The sequence below is a fragment of the Mus musculus genome, chromosome 1 (assembly GCF_000001635.26).
Source record: "Mus musculus strain C57BL/6J chromosome 1, GRCm38.p6 C57BL/6J".
Taxonomy (NCBI): Eukaryota; Metazoa; Chordata; class Mammalia; order Rodentia; family Muridae; genus Mus; species Mus musculus.
In genome coordinates, this window is record NC_000067.6 from 59,096,091 (window position 1) to 59,120,668 (window position 24,578).

Here is a 24,578-nt window from a genome sequence, read left to right on the forward strand (position 1 = left end):
ATAATCTTGGTTTTTGTTTTGTTAAACAAAGAGAGATAATTTTATTTGTACTGTAAAACTATTCCCACTAAGTGGTCATGGTGGTGCATGCTTTTAAACACAGTGTTTGGGAGGCAGAGGCAGGCAGATCTCTGTGAGTTCGGGGCCAACCTGGTCTACACAGAGAAACCCTTTCTTGAAAAACCAAGAAAACAAAACAAAAAAACTATTCCCGTGCTCTATTTACTGGCTCCTTAAGGAGAGTCCAGGTCTGCAGGACAGTTTAGTAGTTAGCTCCATGCATTTTCCATTAACATTTTCTGGCCAAGGCCTGAACAGTGAATGAAAAGTTTATCACTATTCAAAATCTTACTCTATGCATTTGCTTCTGGAGGCATCTGCTGGAAAACAATGGCATTATTGTTTTACAGTGAAATATATGAAGTATAAAGGAAAGATATAGTTCTTCAGGGTCCACAAAAACCTGCTTCTTCTGAATTGTTACCAAGTCTGAAAATTCATTTGAACTTAATTGATGGTGGCACTAGCAAATGGTCTTTGGGTGGGACAGAAATATAGTCTTGTGAACAGATTCATATCTCTAAGTATTTCAGTCCATTAGTGATACACAATTTGAAAAGAACAGAAATGGGTTTCTCACAGAGCTGAAGGCTGGCAAGTTCAAGATCCAAATGCCAGGAAGACTGCTGTCTGCTGAGGGTCCAGTCTGTGCTTTCTCAGTGGTGCCCTGCAGAGTCCTCCTGAACACTGTGCTCATGTGACAGAGGGCACAAGTGCAGAACTGACCAAGTCCTTCTGTGGGTCCTACAAGAATTTCACCTGCCTGGGTCTGAGATTCCATCAGGACGAGATGTTCAGAATGTGGCAGAGTGCCCCCTAAACCCACATGGTGTAAAAACTGACCCCCACAGTTTCTTCTGACCTTCCACAGATGGACATGAAAAAGAAATAGATGTTAAAGAAACTTAAATTTAAAATATAAATATGTAATTTTACACTGAAAGATAAGAACCAAATGAAATATGATTTTGTTGTGCCAGGAAGCATTCGTGGACCCCAGAAGACCACCAAGGAGCCGTTCTGATGTAATAGCATTAGGGTCTCTTTATTACAAGCTCAGGCTTGGGCTCTCCTCCAACCCAACCCTGCCATAGCAGGACGGGAAGGGAAGGCAGAGCAGCCTCGAACCCTCAGCGGGACAAGGTTTTATAGGAAAATAGGAGCAAGTGAGGGGTGGGGGAGGGGTATCTGGTCTGGCAAGCATCTCATAAAATGGCTATAAGCCGACAGGTGGGTGCTCTGAAGCAAGACAGTATACAATCACAAAGGGTCTGAAAGTACATCTGCAACAGTCAGGCTAATCTTTGATTGGCTGTTGCTAGGAAGTAGCTAGGGAGTATATCTGGCCAAGGACAAGCTGTAGGGTCCCTTCCTAGTACATGGGTGCAGCTTGGGTTCTGTTGCAGGCCAAGTTCTCAGGCTTTTTTTTTTTTTTTTAAGATGGAAGCCAGTCCCAAGATGGAGTAGGTTTGGCCTCTCAATTTCATGAGGGACAACTAAAAAATTCTAAAATTAACTGGATATTAAATATTATGGAATTATGTTTTCTGACAGCTTTAATGATACTGTGCACTCATAGACAGATGCCCTCAAGTTTTAGAATAAATTTCCCTTCAAAAGATTTTGAAAGAAAAAGAGGGGGGCATACAAAGAAAAATCAAATGAGGTAAAAGTTTAACATTAAACCTAACCTAATATCTCACAGCGCTGTGTTTTAAAATCTCAAAAAACTGCTACAGTGATGAGCATGGGGAAAATGGCCCAGCAGTGAAGAGAACCTGAAGCTCTCTCAGAGGACCTGAGCTCCGTACTTAGTACCCACTCTACACACAAAGGACCTGAGCTCAGTACTTAGTACCCACTCTACACACAGAGGACCTGAGCTCAGTACTTAGTACCCACTCTACACACAGAGGACCTGAGCTCAGTACTTAGTACCCACTCTACACACAGAGGATCTGAGCTCAGTACTTAGTACCCACTCTACACACAGAGGACCTGAGCTCAGTACTTAGTACCCACTCTGCCCAGTTTACAACTGCTTGTAGCTGAATCTGACACTTCTAGACTGCACGGGCACCCACCCACATGTGGCATGGACACTCATATCAATAAAAATAAAACTTCTTTTATTTTTTAAATGCTGAGCTGAGCTGGCTTAGCAGATAAACATCCTTGCACACGGCTACCCAGAACCCATATACATGAGGAAGGAGGGAGCCAACTACACAAAGTTGTCCTTTGACCTCCCCATTTAGTGTATAGCACAAAACCCCTTCCTCATCATTTATACACACTGATGATGATGATGATGACAACGACAATGATGATGATGAAGACTATGATGATTTTTTTTTTTTTACAGTGCTAAGCTTACTTGCCTTTCTGCTATTTTGGTACTCATCTCTAGAAGGAAATCATCCATTTTACAATGCTCACATCTGACTTTACCTACAAACCTTTCCAAGATCCTTCCATTTCCAGATCTAAGTAGATTAGGAGCCTCGTCCTCCCTTTTCCCTGCTCCCATAAACCTACGCTCCATCCTCAAAGATTCCAATTTGACGGGTCTGATATTGCCATCTACAGTCTTAGCAATTTGCCTTGAATTAATCAATGAGGCTTTTGCAATGAACTTTCCTAAACATCATGGTCAAAAGAATTTTTGACATGCACTGTTGTGTTGTTGCAGGTGAAGGATTTGCAGGTTCGGGGATTGTGTCCTTGCTGGAGTACATCAAGGAATGTGAAATCTAAGTCATACTCTCAGACCTGAATTCAAAGGCCATTCTTCCAGTGTCAGTTATTACGTTATTAACATAGACAGCTTTCTCCAGCTGCAATGTAAGGCTGCATTCTCTATGCTGTTAGGAGCAAACCTAGACACTTAGTTAATACAAAGCTGCTACCTTACTCGTCTGTATTTCAAGTCTGGTACAGATATAACTGAGTCCAAATCAAAGTACCACCAAGACAGTACTGCTTTCTGGAAGACTGCTTCCTTGTTCATCCTTGATAGAATTCCTGAATTCTATGTCTGTTGTATAAGAGTCTGTTCACAGCCTTTCAGGTCACTAAAGGCCCCTCCACCTTTCTAAGCAGAAATATCACAACTGACCAACAGCTCTTTGGTGGAACTGAAAAGGGTTTAGTCCTTTAGAAAACATCCCCTGGCTATGCTGAGCCACGCGCAATGAAGGATACTTTCCCCATTTCAAAGCTCGTATCCCTACTCACATCTGCAAAGCCACTTTTGCTGTGAAAAGTCCTCATGGACTCCAGGAATGAGAGGGGCCATGACTTAGCCAGCAACACCCCCACCCTGACAGCACCTTTCCCCACTCCTTGATGACATATTCAGATATGACAGGCCTCAGCTCAACATCTCTGCAGTTGCTGCGAAGCAGACGATGAAGTACACTCCCAGCTGCTGCCGACATGGGGATCACTGCTAATCAGTGAGGACTCACACTGGCAGGAACGCCAGAAGTGCATGTAGTTACAATTCTACAACACAAGTGAATACCCATTCGGCGACGCTGGCTTGACAGATCGTAAAGGGTATTTCTAGCATGCTGCTGGCATAGACCAAATCCTCAAGAACAGCCACCTCAATTGCCAAACTGTCACTCATCTTCTATACATCATTCAGTTGTGTGCTGATCTGGGAGGCCCAGTAGTTTCAGGGATGTGTCCAACAGCCTTTGAGTCACCTTCTCTTCTAGCAGGTCTTCACACTGACTTAAGCTGTTGGGGCTCACAGACACCAGCTGAAGAACCATTTGAAATGTGTTAAGACAGCTTTTTTCCATGCAGAACCCAGCCCAAGAGTGGAATTTCCCAGAAACCTAGAGTTATCTGACAGAGAGTGTGCAAATGAAGGTGACCTTCCACTCACGTTTCCTGTGACTCCCGAGAAGAACCCCTCAATCTCAGCATTCAAGAGGCTGGGGAAGGAAGATCGGGAAGGAGTTTAAAGTCAGTCTGGACTACAGCCCAACCCCCTTCCTCAGCAAACTAGCAGAAACAGAAGGACTAAGGAGGTGGCTCAGTGGTAGAGCCCTTGCCTCCTAGACTAAAACCCCAGGTTTGAAATCGATCATATCAACTGTAAAAGTCAGCACAGAGACTCTCCAGAGATGAGTCCAAAGTCAAGTCTGAGCAGGCTCATGGTCCGGCTTTTCTTTTGCTGTGTCTGAGTTTGTTGTGCTGCTTTTGGTTTCTGAAATGGGCTCTCAGGTCACTCAGGCTGGACTCAAACTTGCTGAGGGTGGCACTGAGCTCCTGATCCCCTGCTTCCGCCACCCACATCCTAGCTTATAGGAGCTGTGACACATTCTCCTAACGCTCCCTATAGACTCTGATGAGGTTCCTATAGGACCAGAGAGGAAAATAACTGGCGCAGACTTTAAAAAGGAAAAACCTTCAGTTAATAAAGCTTGTCAAAGAGATGTATTTCTGTTTTATTAGCTATAAAGCATCTTTCAATTCAAATGACGACATAATTATTACATGATACACAAAGCTAGCAGATTCAGAAAACACAAATTATATACTTCAGTATGTTCAATAAGACATCAAAAATATAAAATGAAAACATTTTCCCATCTTCCCCATTTTCTAAATTTACATTTTAACTTGATGTATATTTTATAACACTGAAGTTAAGGCTTTTCTACATTGGTGCTTTTTAGATAATAATTATAAATTTAGCAAATTTGAGAGAACAGGAAACAAACAGATCACCTGCTTTTTTTTATTTTATTTTTATTTTTTTTTAGCTCATTATCTCCTGTATCACTAAGGTGATAATAATAAAGATGTTAGTTTGGTATAAGGACCAGATAAAATTGAAACATTTTTCATAATCTCCAGTAGCATTTCAGCATTATGTAACAAAAGCTCAATTGTAAATACATGTATCTTATAAAAATACACTTAAAAACACGAGTGGGGAGCGCAGGCGCCACTGCAGGGAAGGAGCGGCTATGGAGAGGCTTTGGTTCCTGTCTCAGGGTGCTCGTCCACATCAGAAAAGAACATTAACTCTGGAGAAGAGAGAAACATAGCATACTTAGAACATTCTCAGCTCCTCAGAATAGCTTTGCAGCTGCTGGAAAGCATTTAGGCATAGAACTCATATACAAGTATGAATTATTCAGGGAGTTTTTAACCTAAAAGCTAAGCTAGTAGCAAGTGGACATGCTTCATAATTTTAAAATTTCAAGCATTGAATTTATTATAAACCTCTTAAAAATAAAATACACAAAATAAAGACAACATTAACATATCTTACCAAGAAAATTAAGTCACCTAGGATCATTAAAAGAGCTAAGAGATTTAATTCTGCGGTGATCAGGTGATCAAGACACAGGGGAGAGGGAAGGACTCAGAACCAACACCAGTGCCTACCAGTGCACCTCCACGCAGCTATCCCATTTCATCTCCAAAAGTCCCAATAAGCTAGGGGTTATCCCCATTTTGTCTTCACTTTTAAAATGACCCACCTTAAAAGACATCAGGTTTCTGGAATTTTTACTATGTATCATGGGCATTGCAGTTGAAACAGAACCCTGCACACGCCAGCCAGGATTAGTGTCAGTCCCAGCAACAACACAGAGTGCTGTTAGTTGACATTCTCTAATTAAACTATTATTTCACATAGAAATACAATTTATTATTAAAATGCTAATAAATATAAAAAATTAAACCTTGAGAATACAAACAATAAAAGTCCTCTGATATAAACCATTAGATTAAAAAATTCTTTGAATGTCCAAAAACCATACCTCAAGAGAAAAAAACCAGCAAAACACACAATGTGTGACATTTTTGTGTGTGAGTAGGTATGTTGAATATACATGATCATATGAATGTGTGCACATACACATAGATGCTAGAGATTGATGTCAGCCGTCTATCACCTTCCACATTATTTTTGAGATTGGGGGGGGGGTCTCTCACTGAACCTGGAGCTCGTCTACTTGGCCAGGCTAGCTGGCTATGAGACGGGGTCCCCATCTCTTCCCTCCCTGTGCTGAGACTGCACGTGTACAACACGGTGCCTGGTTTTTACACAGGCACTGGGGATCTAAACTCAGCTCCCACTGTTTGCATAACAAGTACTTTCCCAGCTGACCAGCTACCCAGGCCCAAAGTCCACAATACAGCAAACTGAAGAAAGCGCAGGATACTGAGTGGAACAACACAAGAATTACACTGAAAAAAAGTACAATCCTGAACAAAATACACAAAGAAATGGCATTCTGGTTTGGTATAATACGGTACACATGTACCTATGGAGAGCACCAACTGGGCTCAGTAGGCTGTATGTTTATGTACATACCCACATATATACATTTTACATCTATAAATGGAACAAAAATTATAGGAGAAAAGGCCATGAATTTGGAAGACAGGATGTGGGAGGAGTTAGAAGGACAGAGGGAGGATGGAGATGGTGTAACCACAGTGCTCACAAGTGAACAGGTGACAGCGTGGAAGCCCTATCACGGAAGTACAGTGTACAGCAAAATACCAAGTGTCCCTGGAGCATCTGCAGATGAGCTAGCTAGTCTGCTAACAGGAGTGTTCTAAAAGGACCCTTGTCACTAGTCTAGGGACTAGTGACTTCACTAGGCACTGGGCACATTAAAGGTAAAATAAGAATAGAGGAGAAAGTAAGGAAAAGCCTCGAAGATATGGGTACACAGGAAAAATTCCTGAATAGAACAGCAATGGCTTGTGCTGGAAGATCGAGAATCAATAAATGGGACCTCATAAAATTGCAAAGCTTCTGCAAAGCAAAAGACACCGTCAATAAGACAAAAAGTCCACCAACAGATTGGGAAAGGATCTTTACCTATCCCAAATCGGATAGGGGACTAGTATCCAATATATATAAAGAACTCAAGAAGGTGGACTCCAGAAAATCAAATAACCCCATTAAAAAATGGGGCTCAGAGCTGAACAAAGAATTCTCACCTGAGGAATACCGAATGGCTGAGAAACACCTGAAAAAATGTTCAACATCCTTAATCATCAGGGAAATGCAAATCAAAACAACCCTGAGATTCCACTTCACTCCAGTCAGAATGGCTAAGATCAAAAATTCAGGTGACAGCAGATGCTGACGAGGATGTGGAGAAAGAGGAACACTCCTCCATTGTTGGTGAGATTGCAAGCTTGTACAACCACTCTGGAAATCAGTCTGGCGGTTCCTCAGAAAATTAGACATAGTACTACCAGAGGATCCCGCAATACCTCTCCTGGACATATATCCAGAAGATGTCCCAACCGGTAAGAAGGACACATGCTCCACTATGTTCATAGCAGCCTTATTTATAATAGTCAGAAGCTGGAAAGAACCCAGATGCCCCTCAACCGAAGAATGGATACAGAAAATGTGGTACATTTACACAATGGAGTACTACTCAGCTATTAAAAAAAATGAATTTATGAAATTCTTAGGCAAATGGATGGACCTGGAGGGCATCATCCTGAGTGAGATACCCAATCACAAAGGAACTCGCACAATATGTACTCACTGATAAGTGGATATTAGCCCAGAAACTTAGGATACCCAAGATATAAGATACAATTTGCTAAACGCATGAAATTCAAGAAGAACGAAGACCAAAGTGTGGACACTTTGCCCCTTCTTAGAAATGGGAACAAAACACCCATGGAAGGAGTTACAGAGACAAAATTTGGAGCTGTGATGAAAGGATGGACCATCTAGTGATTGCCATATGCAGGGATCCATCCCATAATCAGCTTCCAAACGCTGACACCATTGCATACACTAGCAAGATTTTGCTGAAAGGACCCAGATATAGCTGTCTCTTGTGAGACTATGCCGGGGCCTAGCAAACACAGAAGTGGATGATCACAGTCAGATATTGGATGGGTCACACGGCCCCCAATGGAGGAGCTAGAGAAATTACCCAAGGAGCTAAAGGGAACTGCAACCCTATAGGTGGAACAACAATATGAACTAACCAGTACCCCGGAGCTCTTGTCTCTAGCGGCATATGTATTAAAAGATGGCCTAGTCAGCCATCACTGCAAAGAAAGGCCCATTGGACTTGCAAACTTTATATGCCCCAGTACAGGGGAACGCCAGGGCCAAAAAGGGGGAGTGGGTGGGTAGGGGATTGGGGGGGTGGGTATGGGGGACTTTTGGGATAGCATTGGAAATGTAAACGAGGAAAATACCTAATTAAAAAAAAAAAAGAAAGAAAACACTGTTAGACAATGAAATAAGAGTCCGTGTCAGTGTTAGATGAGACTCGCTCTTGCTTCTCTGAGTGTGACTGAGGCTATGCTGATGACGTTTTAAATAATTGGATGCTAGTGTTTTCTATTCAATTGCCTTTCTGATGTTCATCTAAACCTAGCTACCTCTCTGTTGTTGGAAGGCAAGCCACTCTAGATCTTCAGGTCTCTTTGTGTCTTATTAGTACAGAAAGTAAAAGATCTGGTCAAAATGAGCTTCAAAGATGTCCTAAATATGAATGGACTTGAAAGTGTATCTTTTGACTAGCCACAGACTACACTTTTATTTTGCTGTCCACGTTAATAAAACTTCAGTCTCCAAAGCAAAGGCTTCCTTATGTGAAGTCAGCTCCATTTTGAAGACGGATGTTTCCTACTTTTGACTTTCTTCAGCTATAATACGAACATTCAGAGGACACAGCATATACCTGGGTGTCTCTCCACCACTTGCATGTAGATAAGATGAATAAGGCCAGTATGCAAAGTGCTCTCATCCTGCATCTTAAAATGTAGTTGATAGCAGTTATTTAATATTGCATGAAGTAAATGGAGCAAATTAAGCCCAGCACTTGAGGGCATATTCAGTAAAGCAGTTAGACATCGAGGTTGTTCAGTGGGAAATCAGCAAAAATACCTCAGGCTTAAAATAGGAGCATGAGTATCATTAGGGGGCAATTCTCCACAGCCTCAGTGGGTTGGGATGCAGGGAAAGTCCCTAGCTCCTTATCACCAAGTAATGTGTTGAGAACATTTTTTATTAAAGTGAATTATTTGTTTTGTAGTCTATCTGTCAAGATTAACTTTACATAATCTGATTAAATTGTTTACTCTTATATATATGATATACACACACACACACATAGCGAAGACCTAGCATGGTGAGTGCAGAGTTTTAGCAAACCCTCAACGTTCCCAGAAGGAATGCCTTCCGGAAGCCTAAGGACCTTCAGGAAATGTTTCCAGGCTCTGACTCTCTTAAGTCCTCCCTATTTCTTCTGAGACCTTCTTATTTTCATTGTCCTTCGAGTAGTTTATGTCAAATGTATTTATTGAGGTATTATTGTAAGACTGATCATAAGAGAAATTGTGCAATACTTCTATCTTTTTGAGTTTAATACCTTCACTAAGATCCATGCCTGGTCTGTAAGACAGAAAGAGCCAGGATAATCCAACCAGGAGAGCCACCACCAGATTCACTATGATCCATGGCACGAGAATCGGTTCCTCAGCTTCTGCTGCCCTGGAGATGAGAAATGCTCATTAGAAATGCCTTCAATTTTGCCCCCAAGTCCAAATGCAACTATTTTATCTACTTTTAAAAAGTAGTCCTCTCCTAGAGAAATACCAAGTGTGATAAAGTGTGATCTTCCTAAAACAAGCAACAGAAGAAACCAAGCACACATCTGCAGAGTTCAAAGCCCACGTAAGCTCTAAAAAGATCTCTGTACAGCAGTGTAATGCAAGTTAAATGTTCCCCTCAAGAGTCCCAACAATTTCCCTTACAATATCATGGCACTATTCAACTGACAATCTCCTTTCTCTCTTAGCCCACACCTATTCACTCTTTCAAAGGAGACTGTCATTCAGTCAAACTGGACTTTCAGCCATCTGGTCAACCCATCAGCTGGCTACTCATCTGTGAATGCTGCTTCTCCCACACTGTCTTCCTAGCAGTTCTTGGGCTGTATTCCAGCCACCCTCTCTACCATCATTCTGTGGTATTAGGCTCTCTGCATGGGGTAAAGGCATAGAGCACCTCCAATCCGCTGCATATTTTTAAAAAGATGATAGTTTAACAATCCAGGTATAAGCTGGGTACAGTGCTCATGCCTGTAATCACAGCACTTAGGTGGGACAGGCAGTATGATCAGGAGTTCAAAGCCAGCCTCACCTACATAAGGAGGTTTGGCTACTTGAAACTACATGTCAAGAAAAACAAAAGTAAAAATATAAAAAGGTCATTATCCATTAACCAACAGAACAGGTGTTTTCTTCTCATGGTTTATTATAAACAGAAACATAGCCTTGTTATGATCTACAGATGAAAATGTGGAATGGTATCATTGCCCTCCTCCTCCCCCACTGCTGCTGTTAGCATATTACTGTAGATTCTTACCAGAGGCTTCCATTGACAGAAGGTTCGTAAAGGTGGATTCTGTCACTTGTCATTTGCTGACTCAGAGATAGTATTAGAGCAGTAAAATACACTGAGGGGGAAGAAGTGAAATTACTAATAAATTTGACTGCTGTTTATATTGAATTTTAAGACCAAAATAAGCCACACTTTGGTGAATGATTATACAAAAGAAATACATTTAATGCCACTAGGCAGCTTTTATTATGTAGATAATACGGTGCAGAGTGTAATAGGTGAGTACAATTTTATCATTGGAACTGGCAAGAAAGAGCCTAAAAGGATTTTAAGAATTTAAATTACTTGTTCAAGGTCCTCAAACTCGCTTTAATAGAATCTTGTAACCTACAAAAAATGTACTGTAGAATGCCAGAAATATATAAAATGGTATTCATTACTAAAAGGCCATGCCAGCTGTGTCTACCAAGTGGAAAACACAGAAGCTGAATAAGTAATGAAGGCCACACATTTAACATTACTTATTACTTTTGGTGCAGAACATTAAACCCAGCATCTCACATATACATTCAACTTCTGAAAGTCATTTGGATGATCTTCAAATAAGAAACACTTGCAAGCCAGGCACGGCACTGGGTGGTTACAAATCCCAGCATTTAAAGGAGAGCAAACAGAATGAGAAGTTCAAGGCTATTCTCAACCACACACAAAGTTCAAGGCCAGCCTGAGCTATGTAACAGATCCTACCTCAAAAACAAAAACAAAAGAATAGTTCTAAAAAAATTACTCCTACCACATTTTAAATTACAAATTCATTGATCTAATGGTTTATATGAAGAAATAATATAAACCTTCTATACAATATTTTTCTTGATTCAAAGTGACAGAATTGCTCCTCAATTATAACATAGTTATCACAGTAACTATTACTCACGAAAAGAAGCTAAAGCTGTTGGTTCCAGGGCCAAAAAGTTCCGGATTGCTACTGATATTTTAGCAAAGTCAGTCCTAGAATGAGATGAAAGCTTTGTCACTGTGCAGCTGTAACACAATGTACTTCCCTCGGTGGTGTTCCCTTCTCTAGTCTACCTACCGCCACACACACACACACACACACACACCTTGAGTTATGAGCTTTGGTGCACATGTGGAGGTAGGAGTTGGTTGTCTCCTACCACAATATGGGTCCTAGGTAGTAGCAAACTGAGGACAGCAGGCATGAGAGCAGGCATCTTTACCCATGGAGCCATCTCCCCAGTCCTGCTGATATTTTTTAAAATGGGTTGACCTATGTGTTTCCCAAAATAAGTGGTGATGGTCTAACCTTAGTCCTTATGAAGGTGACTTTATTTGGAAATGAGATCTCTATGGATACTTTGAAATGAAGATAAGGCCATGCTAATCCAAAGACTGGTTTAAAAAACAAACATTCTACCTTGAAAAGTCATAGTGACATATATTGCTCACTATTTCTTCCTAAAGGAAGGTTAGAAGGCCCCACATTCACAACAGCCTTACCTATCAAATGCTGAAACTGTACTTAGAGCCAAAAGCAAGTAAAGAAGGCTCTGGAAGGGATAAGCCAAGGGCTTGTACTGCTGCAGAAGGTTGGAGACATTAGACAGCTGATCTCCTGCAAGAACGTAGATCACAACAGTATTCCACACAGCACAGCCAGCCAAGAAGCCATGAGAGAACAGACCGACCATCCTGCACAGAAGAGTTTAATTACTGTGGGAATGGAGGTCCCAGGGTGGGGTGGGAACTTACTCTTCTCTGAGGAGAGAGGGAGCAGGTAATCAGGAGAGGGACATATGGGCAGGACGGGGTGGACAGGAGGAAGCGGTGCTGTGATTGGTATGTAAAGTCAATAAATAAATTATGAAAAGTACTCAAAGATAAGAAGGAGAAAAGTTTAATTATATATTAGCCACTAAAATAAAAGGCTAAGGTATTTTTAAAATCTCCTCAAATATAATACAATTTAACATATTATGAGAAGCACAAGTGGAATGTCTACAAAACTAAATCTACATACCATTTTAAATTGTCAAACTGTTTACAAAGTACAGAACAACCAAGGCTTTTTTCTTTGGTTTTAAATGATGATATCCAATTAACATCTGCTTAACGAACACCAACAAAAGGCAGCCACCTGAAAGCTCGGTGCACAGAAAGTGCCACATCTCGGGTAGTCCAAGATGGCTTCACGTCCATTGACACATCTATGTTTTCTGTGGTCTTTATCAACTCGGAACGGTCCGCCGCCTGAAACCTCCCTGGGAGCACAGAGAACACAGTCACTAATGGGACTTATTTATTTAAAAATGTATTTTAAAACAAATAAAATCCAGTTGGGAAAAAAAACAATAGCATAATGACTAGTTTTGTGTGTCAATTTTCCTCTACATTACTTTATTATTTCCTTCACTCAGGTCATCAGAACTATCATCACCAGGTTAAAGATATCCCTATACAATATTTAGAGCAATTGTATTCCAAAACAAGGAGTTACTTACGGCTTTTTTCCACAAATACTTTGCCAACAGGCTGGCTAACTCCGGTGGGTGCCGTGAACCTAGAGTGATGTTCTAGAGTGCTCTGCTCATCTGTGAGTATGTCTTCATCTTCCACCCCTAGCTCGCTAGCATACTGTGGCTCAGCTGGCTGGGTTTTCCTGAAATCAGAGAAAATTGTTGAAACAATAGATCATTCTTGGATTTCTAAAGAGCCACATAAGAAATTACCCACGAATATAATGGAAAGAGTCCTGAACTTGGAGTGAAAGAAATATGCCGTTTACTCAACTAGATTTGTTACTAGCTGCACACACGCTTGTGCACTGCAGTTTCCTCACTGAGAGAAGGGGCACTGACCGGGCTGGATTTCTCCTGACTTCCAGTTATAAAATTCTACTAAATGTGATTGGTTATTCTTTGTAGTCATTTTTAGGTACAAACATTACTGTTATGTAACTTCCAGCATATTTTTAAGTATGCTGTTGTATTTTATATGATATATGTTATTATTTACAACATATATATATATATATAAAATGTATGTAACTATATAATATAGTTATTTTCCTATATTAAAACACAATGGTTAAAGTTATTTCAAAATATTTCAAATCCATTAACATAAAGAAACAAATCACAGTAGCTTATGTTTAAACATTAATCTTTATCTCAGGTTTTGCAACTTATATGAAAATATTCTCCTTGCTAACACTTTCTTAGAGACGAGTCCTTGGGCTATTTCCATACACTATTCTTTTCCTTTCTCTTCTTCTCTTTTCAGTGTTCTATTCTTTTCAAACCCCTCCTAGCATTGGTTCATTTCTGTAACCCTGCCTATCCTGACACACACAGACATTGTGGTCTCTGAGACCCAGTGAGGAGCACTACTTGGGATTGGACACCAGCACTGGCTCCAAGGACTTAGCTCAGAGGATGAAGGGGCCATTACTTTGCCTTCCTTCTCGGTTTTGGAATCACTGCCTCCTCACGAGGCTCCGCATCAATGCCGTTTTCGTTCCGTAGTAGAGATGGACTCGATGGCCTTTCGGTGAGGGAAGTCTCCAACTCTGAAAATAAGATGTGTCACATGATTACAAGGCAGAAATAAAAACAATACACAACTTCTGTGAGATGAGAGAACTTTCAGACTTTTGATTGGACCAATTCTTTTCTGTCAAGGGCAGTGTTGTTTGAGACAGAGTCTCACTGTGCAGTCTTGGCTTCCCTGGAACTTGCTATGTAGACCAGGTTAACCTTAAACTCAGAGAACTGACTGCTAAAGGCGTGGGCCAACATGCCCACTATGATTAGATTTCTTAATTTTTTTTTCTATAGTGGTTGACATTAAAACTTGAAATTATATATTTAAAATATAGAAATGTAAAATTTTTTTAGCTGAAAAAGTTGGCTGGTGCAATGGTGCATGTTTTTAATATTAGTACTCAGAAGGCAGAGACAAGGCAGATCTCTGTAAATTTGAGACAAGCCTGAACTACATAGATAAACTCCAGGCTGGCAAGGGCCACAGAGTAAGACCCTGTCTCAAACAAACAAAACCAAACACTAATCCCCAGGTTTGGAATACCTCCAGGTTTGGCAATATGTTGGCAGGACTCACGGGACTCAGTCAGGTGTTATTACACGTGCAGTTAGTTTATTACAGGGAAAGAACAAAAGCAAAATCAGGAAAAGTGGAGCAGACCCAGGTGGAACAGGCGAAGTACTCAACAGTCCTCCATCAGAACGGTCAAGTGGTGCCTCGTGTGCCAGCAGCAAGTTATGACAGCACAGGAGATGCAGACCTTACAGGGAAGCTAGTCAGAGACCCAACATCCGTCACACAGACTTACAGAGTCCCAGAAGGGAAGAAGCGTTCGTCACCAGTCAGAGCACTTGTGCAAGGCACAGTGAGCCGCCCTTATAAGTCAGTAAAGGTTTGTGTGAGTACAGGAACTGTTCGTCATCCACGCTATCCAAAGCCACAGACCAATCGGACAGGCAGGCTTTCTGAGAGTGCAGGAATCTCAGTTTACGACCTTCACCCTTCTGTACCCAGGGTAGCCATTAAGGTCAAACAAGTCCACAGAGCCCCCTGACCATTAGCTACTCTCCCCACCTGAAAATACTCATTCCCCGAGACAGCCTCAACCCTTCAAACTATTTTACTAAAATGCAGCCTAGACTAGAAAGACAACACAGGCAGGACAGTGCACAACAGTCACTCTGGGTAAAACAAAACAGGAACCAGAGCTTTACAATCCCAGAAAGTTAGAGCTACAGACGTCACTCAGCTAGTAGAGTGCTGGCCTAGCATGCACAAGGTTCAGTCCCCAGCACTGCTAAGGAAAAGGTGTGGTGACCCTCATGGCAGCAGCTGGGAAGGAGGAGGATCAGAGGTTCAGTCCTCAGCTACACACCAAGGCCAGTGTGGGTTACACAAGACCCTGCTTCAGAAGAGAAGAGAGAAATGCGCCAGGCAGGGCTGTATGCATTTAGAATGGCTACAGCGTCAGGCAGGGCTGTATGCATTTAGAATGGCTACAGCGCCAGGCAGGGCTGTATGCATTTAGAATGGCTACAGCGCCAGGCAGGGCTGTATGCATTTAGAATGGCTACAGCGCCAGGCAGGGCTGTATGCATTTAGAATGGCTACAGCGCCAGGCAGGGCTGTATGCATTTAGAATGGCTACAGCGCCAGGCAGGGCTGTATGCATTTAGAATGGCTACAGCGCCAGGCAGGGCTGTATGCATTTAGAATGGCTACAGCGCCAGGCAGGGCTGTATGCATTTAGAATGGCTACAGCGTCAGGCAGGGCTGTATGCATTTAGAATGGCTACAGCGTCAGGCAGGGCTGTATGCATTTAGAATGGCTACAGCGTCAGGCAGGGCTGTATGCATTTAGAATGGCTACAGCAGGTTCCCCAGAGCCCAAGCTTCCTCTGGTCTGATTCTTTTCAGGCTTGGTTTTTTTTTTTTTTTTTTTGGTTTGGTTTGGTTTTTTGTTTCTTTTGTGTTCTGTCTTTGAGACAGCGTCTCAGTACTTTGCCCACACTGACATGGAACTTATGGACTTTCTACCTCAGCATCAAAAGTGGTGAGAGTCCAGGCATTCAGGGCACTCAGCTGGGTCCAGAACGTTCTGAAAATGGCTAGGCCATTTTTATACTGCTATTCTTCACAATCTAGGAATTGGTATCATCTCAATTTTCAAATTCGTATCCTGACCAAATGATCAAAACCTTGCTGTCATCAACCTACACTCAATGCTGATTACTACATCCTATAGGGGTCGGGCCCTATGGGAGTCACCTGGGTCTCCTTCCGACTGCCCCATGCACTGTGGCACCCACTTCAATCTTCCCAAAACTGGCATGTATTCTCCTCACTCCTAATTCCCGCTGCTCTGCTCCTGTAACTTTCCTATATAACCAGCACCCGCTGCCCTCCAGGAGCACAGTCAGTAATTAGTCAGGAAAAACCCTTTGTATTAAATTCTCCAGGGCTAATCTGTGTTAACAGTGCCCGGCTCTGTTAAGCTCATAGTTATTGCTCCCTTCCCTTTTTTTATGTTAATAAAATCAGTCCACTGTCCCTTTCTAATTACATAAAACTATTATGTGTTCTTAAATGAAGAAAATAAAAATCATATTTTGTTCTTCCTTGTTAAAAAAAAAAATCTAGTCACAGTTAGCACTACTGTTTCCCACTGTCTTCACTGTGTACGTGTGTACCTAAACCTATGGTCTAGACTGAATCACGCTCCAGAAACATGCAAGTCATGAATCCTAGAACCTGCCAACATAACTTTATAAATAGAGCTTTTTCAGATATAAACAACTCAAGATGAGGTCATGCTAGGTGAGGATGGACCCTAAGTCCAATGGCTGGTATCTCTGATGAAGAGGATCAGGGAAACAGGCAAAATGAAACAATGAGAGAAGGGCAGAGGCTGGCAATATGCGCCCATAGTCAAGGATGCTGAAGACTGGCCACACCGCCAGAAGCTGCAAGGGGCAAGGACAGCCCCTTCCCCAGAGCCTCTGGAAGCAGTCCGGCCTCCTGGACACCATGATTTTGAACATCTATCCTTTAGACCCATGAAAAAAATAAAAGTAGATTGTTTGAACTCTCCCAGTTTATAGTAACTTGTTACGGCAACCACGGGAGGACAATAAAGTCTGTCTCTGTGAAAGTGAGACCCTCTCCATGCACACTGTCTTATAACCTGTGTTGCTGACTCAACAATACTTTGTAGACAACTTCACTTGAATGATCCTTCTAACCTACACTTGCGTTATGCTTATTTAGATAAACTGTGATTATTAAACAGGATCACAGTGCTCTGGCGTTTACCCATTTCTACTTCTAAGCTAATGTCCCCCGATTGTATCAGTTATTCCAGCTGCTTCTATTCTTAGTCCTCCGGACAGGCCAAAGTGATTTATACTCCGCTTACAGTATTTGTGTTTCCGTTCCCATTATCACCACATTTTATTTTTTGTATTGTGGTCTTTTATGAAACAAGATCTTGCTTTGTAGCTCAGGCCTAGAATTCATTATGTAGCTGTCTTACACCCTGTAACACCCTGCCTCACTCAGTGTTGTGTTGCGATTACACGTACCCAACTTGATACACACACAGTTTTTGTCTACATTGAGAGCACTGCCCGAGTCACAAATTCTCAATAAATGGTGACTGATGCTTTATTAGATCCTTGTTAGTACAAAATTCACCCTATCTCTATTAGCCTGAAATGTCCGTTTCACTAGTTAAATTCTTGTGTGTACTGAGAACTGAGCTTTCTGGTTTAGACCCGATATCTATCTCTATCTCCCTCTCCCTCTCCCCTCTCCCTGCGCCCCCCCCCCCCCATTTACTTCTCTCACAGACTACAAAATCATGACCAAAGAGACCTGAAAAAGGGTCTGAGTCACTGGACTTGAAATGGTAGGTATTTTAAGGATGAAAGCAAGAACCCACCTATGGGAACAAGATTCAAAATGTACCTCTGTCACAGGCAAACCCTCTTTCCTCACGTACCAGGAGGTGGTCTTATCTTCTTCTGTCTCCTTGGAGCAGGAGCTTCTGGGTGCTCCTTGAGTTCTGCAGCTGGTGGCTCACTGCCTTCAGCCCTCCTGTTAACAACGGGCTCAGCATGGCCTTCCGAAGAAGCGGTAGCTACCGGAGGAGAGGAGAAAACCGTGTCAGCTTGAGCAGCGACCACTGAGTTAGAGAGCTGGGTCAAGGATCCGTACGATGGTTTCTGTACATCAGCACCCTCTGCTCTGCGTTGTGCCTCTACCTGACTTTACGGCTCCTCTCCTCTCACTTCAGGCTCTACACTGAAAATGAAATAAACATGGCAACAGGCAAGCCGAGGAAAGGGGGGGCTAAAAAGAAGACCCTCTTAATGCATAGGAGGAGAAACTGATTCAGAGCATTCAAAGGGTGCAGAGAGAGTAAAACTGGCATCACAGACAATGTTCTTGCCTCCGGCCCTAAGACGTGTACCAGCCTCTATAGCTCGTTTTTCATTGTAGGTTAGCACAGGATGAAGTCATCATGAATTATTAACTGGAGGTGACAGGTCATTTAGGAGTTTCAACTTTTCCTCTAATGAAACCTTTTAACCAAATTTCAACACTATTCAGGAAATCTGAATCATTCTTGACTACCTTCTCTTGCCTACTACTATTCCTTGAAAAAGAAAAAGAAAACTATGCTGAAAAACAAGGGGTATTCCGAAGGCCAACTCTGGGCTGGGGATGGAGGTTAGTGGAAGATCATTGGCACAGCATGTGGGGGCCGGGGTTATACTAGTATTGGGAAAAAATGGCTGAGAAATGCAAACAGAAGATAAACTTCTTTTCATTCACTGAATTAGTGACTGACATTGTCCCATTTTGTTAGGGACTTAGAGAAGGTGACACTCCCATGCTTCATGAAGGCAGAAGATAAGAGAAGCGTCCTTGAAGGAAGGTTAGCAGGCCCTGTATTACCAACAGTCCAAACCCTCCCACTGCTGGCAATCTACGCTCTACCTTTGCCACACCACCCACCACTCTATGTTGACTGCAGCCCTCCTTTAGAATGAGATCTTTACGTAAATTAAATAATATTAAGTTAAAGATTAAATAATACGTAATCGCCACTTAGAGATACCTACAATGCTCTTTAAAGAGCCAATACAGTACCTATAGAACATGAGTCCCTTTGTATAAGAAAAACCAAAACAACATCAGCAACAAGAATCAAAGCATCCCCACTACCCAGACCGCTTAGGCTTGGGAGAGATGTGAAGTAGAGTGAAGTTAAGAAATCAGCTGAAGGTTTCTCTGAGGTCTCAAGCCCACAAGGAAAAAAACAAAACCAAAAGACCTGACTATTGAAGGCTACGCATTCTAGATGTGTTGAGTCTGAGTTATAACAGACCATCCAGGATTATCGGGATGGCAGAAGGGCTTCGTGGGCTTGCTTGCCATTAAAGCTTGAAGACATGGATGATGTGATTCTGTCTTCAGGGTCTTGCTCTAACATAGAATGGGAGAGTTAAGAATCTCAGGTTTCTAAATCTATTATTGTATTCAAGGGTCTAAAACCAAGTAGAGCTTCAAGCCACTGTGCCATTTAGAGACAATATTGTAAATTTAAGCATAGGTAGCACAGTACTTTATTCTACGAACACATCTAGTTAATCTCAGGTTACCCACGGTCTCGCCCCACTTATCGGTGCTTTGGTGGCCCTGGAAGCTTGTCTCTCTGTAATCTGTAATGCTGATCATGCTTAAGGTCCCAGGAAAAATTGTGATCTCCCATAATGCAGACATCTTACCTAGCGAGCTTTTTGTTCTGGACTTCTTTTTCTTAGGATGACTAAGTGGAATATCGTCTATAAAACAAAGAGCAACAACAAGAAAGGCAGAGAATCAGCTGGAACAGAACTTCTGGTAAGGAAGACTTTTCCCTCTCTTCTCTGGAGTCAACCAACATTTACATATGAGGGGAAGAAAGGTAAGAGGCTGACAAGGCCAAAGACAGCCACAGTGTGGTGCCAATATACACTGCTGCCCAGTGGTGTTTACAACTGTCATTTAGAAAGTGGACTCAAGAAATGTCCACCTGATCCCATACAGTCTCCAGTCCCTGGCACTGAGGTACCACAGTCTAGATTGGTTTCGGCCAGGCAGCTGAATAGATGTGGCATGTGTCTGTCTGCAGCACTGAAGGGCCCTATCTTGTTGACATAAGAAGCTATAAGCAGGGTGAAGTGCGGCCAGTGTTTGGACTGGAGAAGTGATATGTGTCACACACGTCCCAGCTGCACGTCAAGGGAAGAAACTTCCTATTAGGATGACAGAAGCACGTGACAAAGCAGCCTCAATTTCACTACATCATTAAAAAGGCAACTGCTCTGGACTGAGGCCCAAGGGACACAGACTTTGCAATTAACCTACTTGGGCTTTTTCTTCAGAAAACAAAACTTAACATTTATGTTATGTATATACGTATGTATGTGCGTACGTAAGTGCATGTGTGTGTGTGTGTGTGTGTGTGTGTGTGTGTGTGCTCTCACATTTGAGTGTGCATGAGCGGGGGGAGAGGGAGAGGGAGAAAGAGGAAGAGAGAGGAAGAGAGAGGGAGAGGGAGGGAGAGAGAGAGGTCGTGTAGGTGTGTGTGCATGGATATGTGCACACCGCATCTTATATGTAGATGTCAGAGGACAACTTGCCCAAGTCAGTTCTTTCCTTCTACCTTGTGGGTTCTGGGACTCTGACTCTGGTTTTCCACTTGGCATCAGTACCTTCACCTACTAAGTCATCCTGCTGGTCCATCCTTGAATTATTTTCAACAAACGAGGAACATACTAAGTGAATAAAACGTTTGGAGTTGTTAGTGTAGCACAACCTTGCCTATCCTGACTGAAGGAGAAGAGAAAAAGTACTGTCTATTACAGAGCTATTAACAAGTCAAGGCAACTGCAGAGAGCAACTTATTACTGTATATCACACATGACTTTCAAATGGCAGTCACGGAAGATTGTGAAAATTATTATCATCATCATTTTGAGGCAAGGGCTGACTGTTACCCACACTGGCCGTCAACTCCTAGGCTTAAGCAGCTCTCCTCCCTCAGCCTGCAAGGGCCTGAGACTACAGGTGTGTGCCACTGTCCCTACCTTGAAACCTAGGCAGTCCAGGTAGGCTCGTAAGAGCCAGTGTACTCATCTTCACTCTTACTTCAGAACAACAAATGCATTTAGGACTGTTTACACTACAGTAAACTAACTCACCTTGGATAGCACTTCACGTGACCCCGGCCAAATGTAATCAGAAAGGGGGGGGGGGGGAAAGAGAGAGAGAGAAAGAAAAAAGAAACTATTAATTGGATATCTATTTTATTGTCTAGCTAAAAATTGACTTACATCATTACAACTTTAAAAATAAAACTAGCTTTTACATACTGCTAGCCAGTTTATAAACTAGCTTATTATTTGTAAATAGTATATTGTTTAATAGCACTGCTAAAAGTATTTTGAAAGCACAAATACACATTCCCTACTGTCTATTAATCAGAGGGACTAAGCAGATTAAGAACTTTCTTTGTCACCGGTTATAATCGGTTTAAGCTCTGATGGAATATTCCACAAACAGGAGGGCCTTGGAGAATCCTGGTAAATAGAATCAGCACACCCAGGACAGACCCATTCCTCCACCGTGCTAGAGTGACAGCTTTCTGTAATTATTCATAACAATTATTCTCATGATTTGAATTTAACTTTTACCACTCACTTCTTAGGAAGACTTTTTAAAATTCCAGGAAGGATTTTTTTTTAATGAAGTATTGTAGGTTTTCAACCATACTATTTGATTTTTTTTTTCTTCTTACTTTATATTTTTAAAGTTCAATAATTAAATGACCGTAAACTGTTTTTACCTTGGCACAGGTGGGAGTGCTCGTGGAGGACGCTATAGGGGAGGGGAGAGGCAAACATCTCGTCAATAAAAGCTGGATTAACCTCACCTTCATTTATCTCAAGCACCACAAAGCTTCTCCTTTAAAAGCCCACTGTCCAGATGTTATCAAATAAAATGGATCAGCAATTCTCTTCAAATCTTTGGAAGATTATCAGTGAAACCCGGGAGGCGGTGATGTAAACTGGACTGCTGGGTTTAGATCTATTCTGCCATTCCTACACCCCATGTAAAATTCTTTTCTTCTTCCACTTCAACCAGTCTGGCCTATTGTGAGCATTCAGAACAGGATCAAACAGAGCTCATCTCCCTTTACAGACCTTCCATTAGTGGTTAAGTATTGGAAGATAATGTTGCATGCTCAGATAAAACTAGACCATGCCATATAAATGTGTGTGCATGCATGCTTGTGTGTGTGTCTGTGCATGCATGTGTGTGCATGCATGTGCATGTGTGTTTGCATACAATAAATAACCATATATAAGGAATGAAGAGTGATGTTTTACTTAGGGAAAGCCTCTTTGATGTTATCTGAGCTGAGCCCTTCCTGACAAAGGTGCCAAATTTACAGGGAATGAGGAGCACATGTTAAGGCTTTCAAGAAAGACAGGGCATGAAGGGCTCCAGGTAAAGAGCAGCCAGGCAGAAACCAGTGACACAGGACAGAAGGCAGACGTCAGATTAACTATGACCTCGCAGACTAGCAGAAGGAATACGGATTTAGTTCTATTAACTAGGAAGCCAACTAAGGTTTTATGCCACAGAGTAACATGCTTTTTTTTTAAGTTACTTTAAATAGAAATAGGTAACATATTTTAGAACAGGAAGTATTTGGGGCTGGTGTAGTTTACCCTGTTCTTACTTAAGAAAAGTCCTGCTTGCAAGCTCAGGAAGCATTAGTTAAGCATTCTGAAAATTTTCAAAATAGATGGCTTAGCCATTAAGAGCAGTTACTGCTCATGCAGCAGACCTGGGTTTAGTTCCCAGCACCCACAAAGCACCAGTAATTCCAGTTCCAGGGAAATGGACAGCCTCTTCAGGTTTCTGTGAGCAACAGGCACACAAGTGGTTCATATATTGGCAAAACACTCAAAACAAATACATTTTTTTTTTTTGGTTTTTTTGAGACGGGGTTTCTCTGTATAGCCCTGGCTGTCCTGGAACTCACTCTATAGACCAGGCTGGCCTTGAACTCAGAAATCCACCTGCCTCTGCCTTCCAAGTGCTGGGATTAAAGGCGTGCGCCACCACTGTCCGGCTACAAATACACCTTTAAAAGAATTGATCTCTAAGAGCAGTGCCTAGACGTCGATTTATTAGCTCGGGTATTTCATGCTGCTTATGGAAGGCACTGATTCCAAAGGCTCACATTTTAGATATTCTTGCTTGTCCCATTTCGCAATCCATGGTTGTATTCACTCAAACAAATTCGTGAGAATGCTACAAAATTAGGACACTGACGATGTCCTAATGGAATCCAGCAGTCAAAATGACAACTGGAATAGAATGGTGGTCCTACAAAAGCACTACTATTCTCAAGATGCTATGAAAGTGGGACCCAGTCCTCTTGGTATTTCAAAAGTCCCGCAAAAATGAACCATCTCACCCATCTAGAAACCGCACCTCTAAGCCCCTCAAAAGAAGAACCGCTGAACAGGCGGAGACTAAATTCCCAACAGCTCAAAAGTACCTGAGGCTCGCTAACCACCTGCTTCTTCCCCATCACGTCTCCAGGGACCGCAGCAGAGCTCAGGGCACCACAGCCGCCCGCCCCGCCCCGGTCCGGCCCGCCCCGCCCCTCCTGCCCAGGCGCGCAGGCGCAGAGCGTCATCGGGCTGCGCCTCATGGCTGCTGGGCCCGGAGCGTCCCCACCCGTCCCACGGGAGGTATTGGGGCTACCGGAGCCGAACCCAATCTGACCCCTTCGAACTAGGAAAACCTCAGCGTCGGCCGGCGTCCCCAGGAGCGGAGGGGGTTCACCCACAGTTTCCCGGGAGGTCATCGTGGTTTGCGTGGGGGTGGGCACGGCGGGACCAGACTCGTATTCAAACTCCCCACCGGAACATCCTCCTCTCTGACCGAGAGCCGCCCGGAGGCGTCGCCATGGCAACGCTGACTAGGGCGCCCGGATGTTGGGTGGACCTGATCGCCTTTTGCGGGGCCCGCCCTGATGTACAGCCCCGGTCCGCCCCCGCCGCACCCCTCGGGCAGTGCTGTCCCCAGATTCCCGGCTCGGCGGTGGTCACTGCTGGTTAGGACACCTCCACTTCGCCACACTCCGGGCCAGGCGCCCCTCGTCGCTCACCGCTTGGTCCTCCTCCAGCGGAGGCCCTGAGTCGTCCCTCATGATGCTTTCCCGCGGGCCTCCCTAGGCGCAACCGCCGGAGCCCGAGGCCGGCTTCCCGCGACGCCCGGCCTCCGGGGACTTGTGGGAGGAGGCGGCTTTGCGGAGCCTGGAGAGGCCGGCGTCCCCCACCTGGTTCCCGTCTGCCAGGGTGCTGCCTGGAGGGAGATCTGTATGACTGAAACAGCGAGGATCTCTTTCACTGGCCTGCCCAGTTTCCTAGATTCCCTGTAGGCCTAGGAGTATAATCTGAATGTTCAGTTCTGATAGTTCCTTCAGTGGGAACAGTTATAGTTTAAAATAGGTAGAATG

At 43.0% G+C, this 24,578-nt stretch overlaps 1 protein-coding gene across 5 annotated transcripts; it reads right to left on the reverse strand.

Moving 5' to 3' along the window:
* Positions 1 to 4,493: 4,493 nt before the first annotated feature.
* Positions 4,494 to 24,332, reverse strand: Tmem237 (transmembrane protein 237). 5 transcript variants are annotated; one of them, NM_001361413.1, is made up of 14 exons: positions 24,228 to 24,318; positions 21,885 to 21,916; positions 21,241 to 21,251; positions 20,752 to 20,814; positions 19,783 to 19,839; positions 17,991 to 18,128; positions 13,898 to 14,015; positions 12,949 to 13,106; positions 12,585 to 12,708; positions 11,948 to 12,139; positions 11,364 to 11,437; positions 10,454 to 10,544; positions 9,456 to 9,577; positions 4,494 to 5,108 (listed from the first exon to the last, which is right to left on the reverse strand). In NM_001361413.1, exons 1-14 carry the CDS (start codon positions 24,267 to 24,269, stop codon positions 5,047 to 5,049), a joined length of 1,284 nt encoding a protein of 427 aa, NP_001348342.1. In that variant the 5' UTR covers positions 24,270 to 24,318; the 3' UTR covers positions 4,494 to 5,046. The 5 variants fall into 5 exon arrangements, with proteins under 5 accessions (NP_001348342.1, XP_006496159.1, XP_006496160.1 ...); XM_006496096.4 differs by lacking the exon at positions 20,752 to 20,814 and having other exon boundaries at positions 24,228 to 24,332; XM_006496097.4 differs by lacking the exons at positions 20,752 to 20,814; positions 24,228 to 24,318 and adding an exon at positions 23,907 to 24,039.
* Between the last annotated feature and the right edge of the window lie 246 nt (positions 24,333 to 24,578).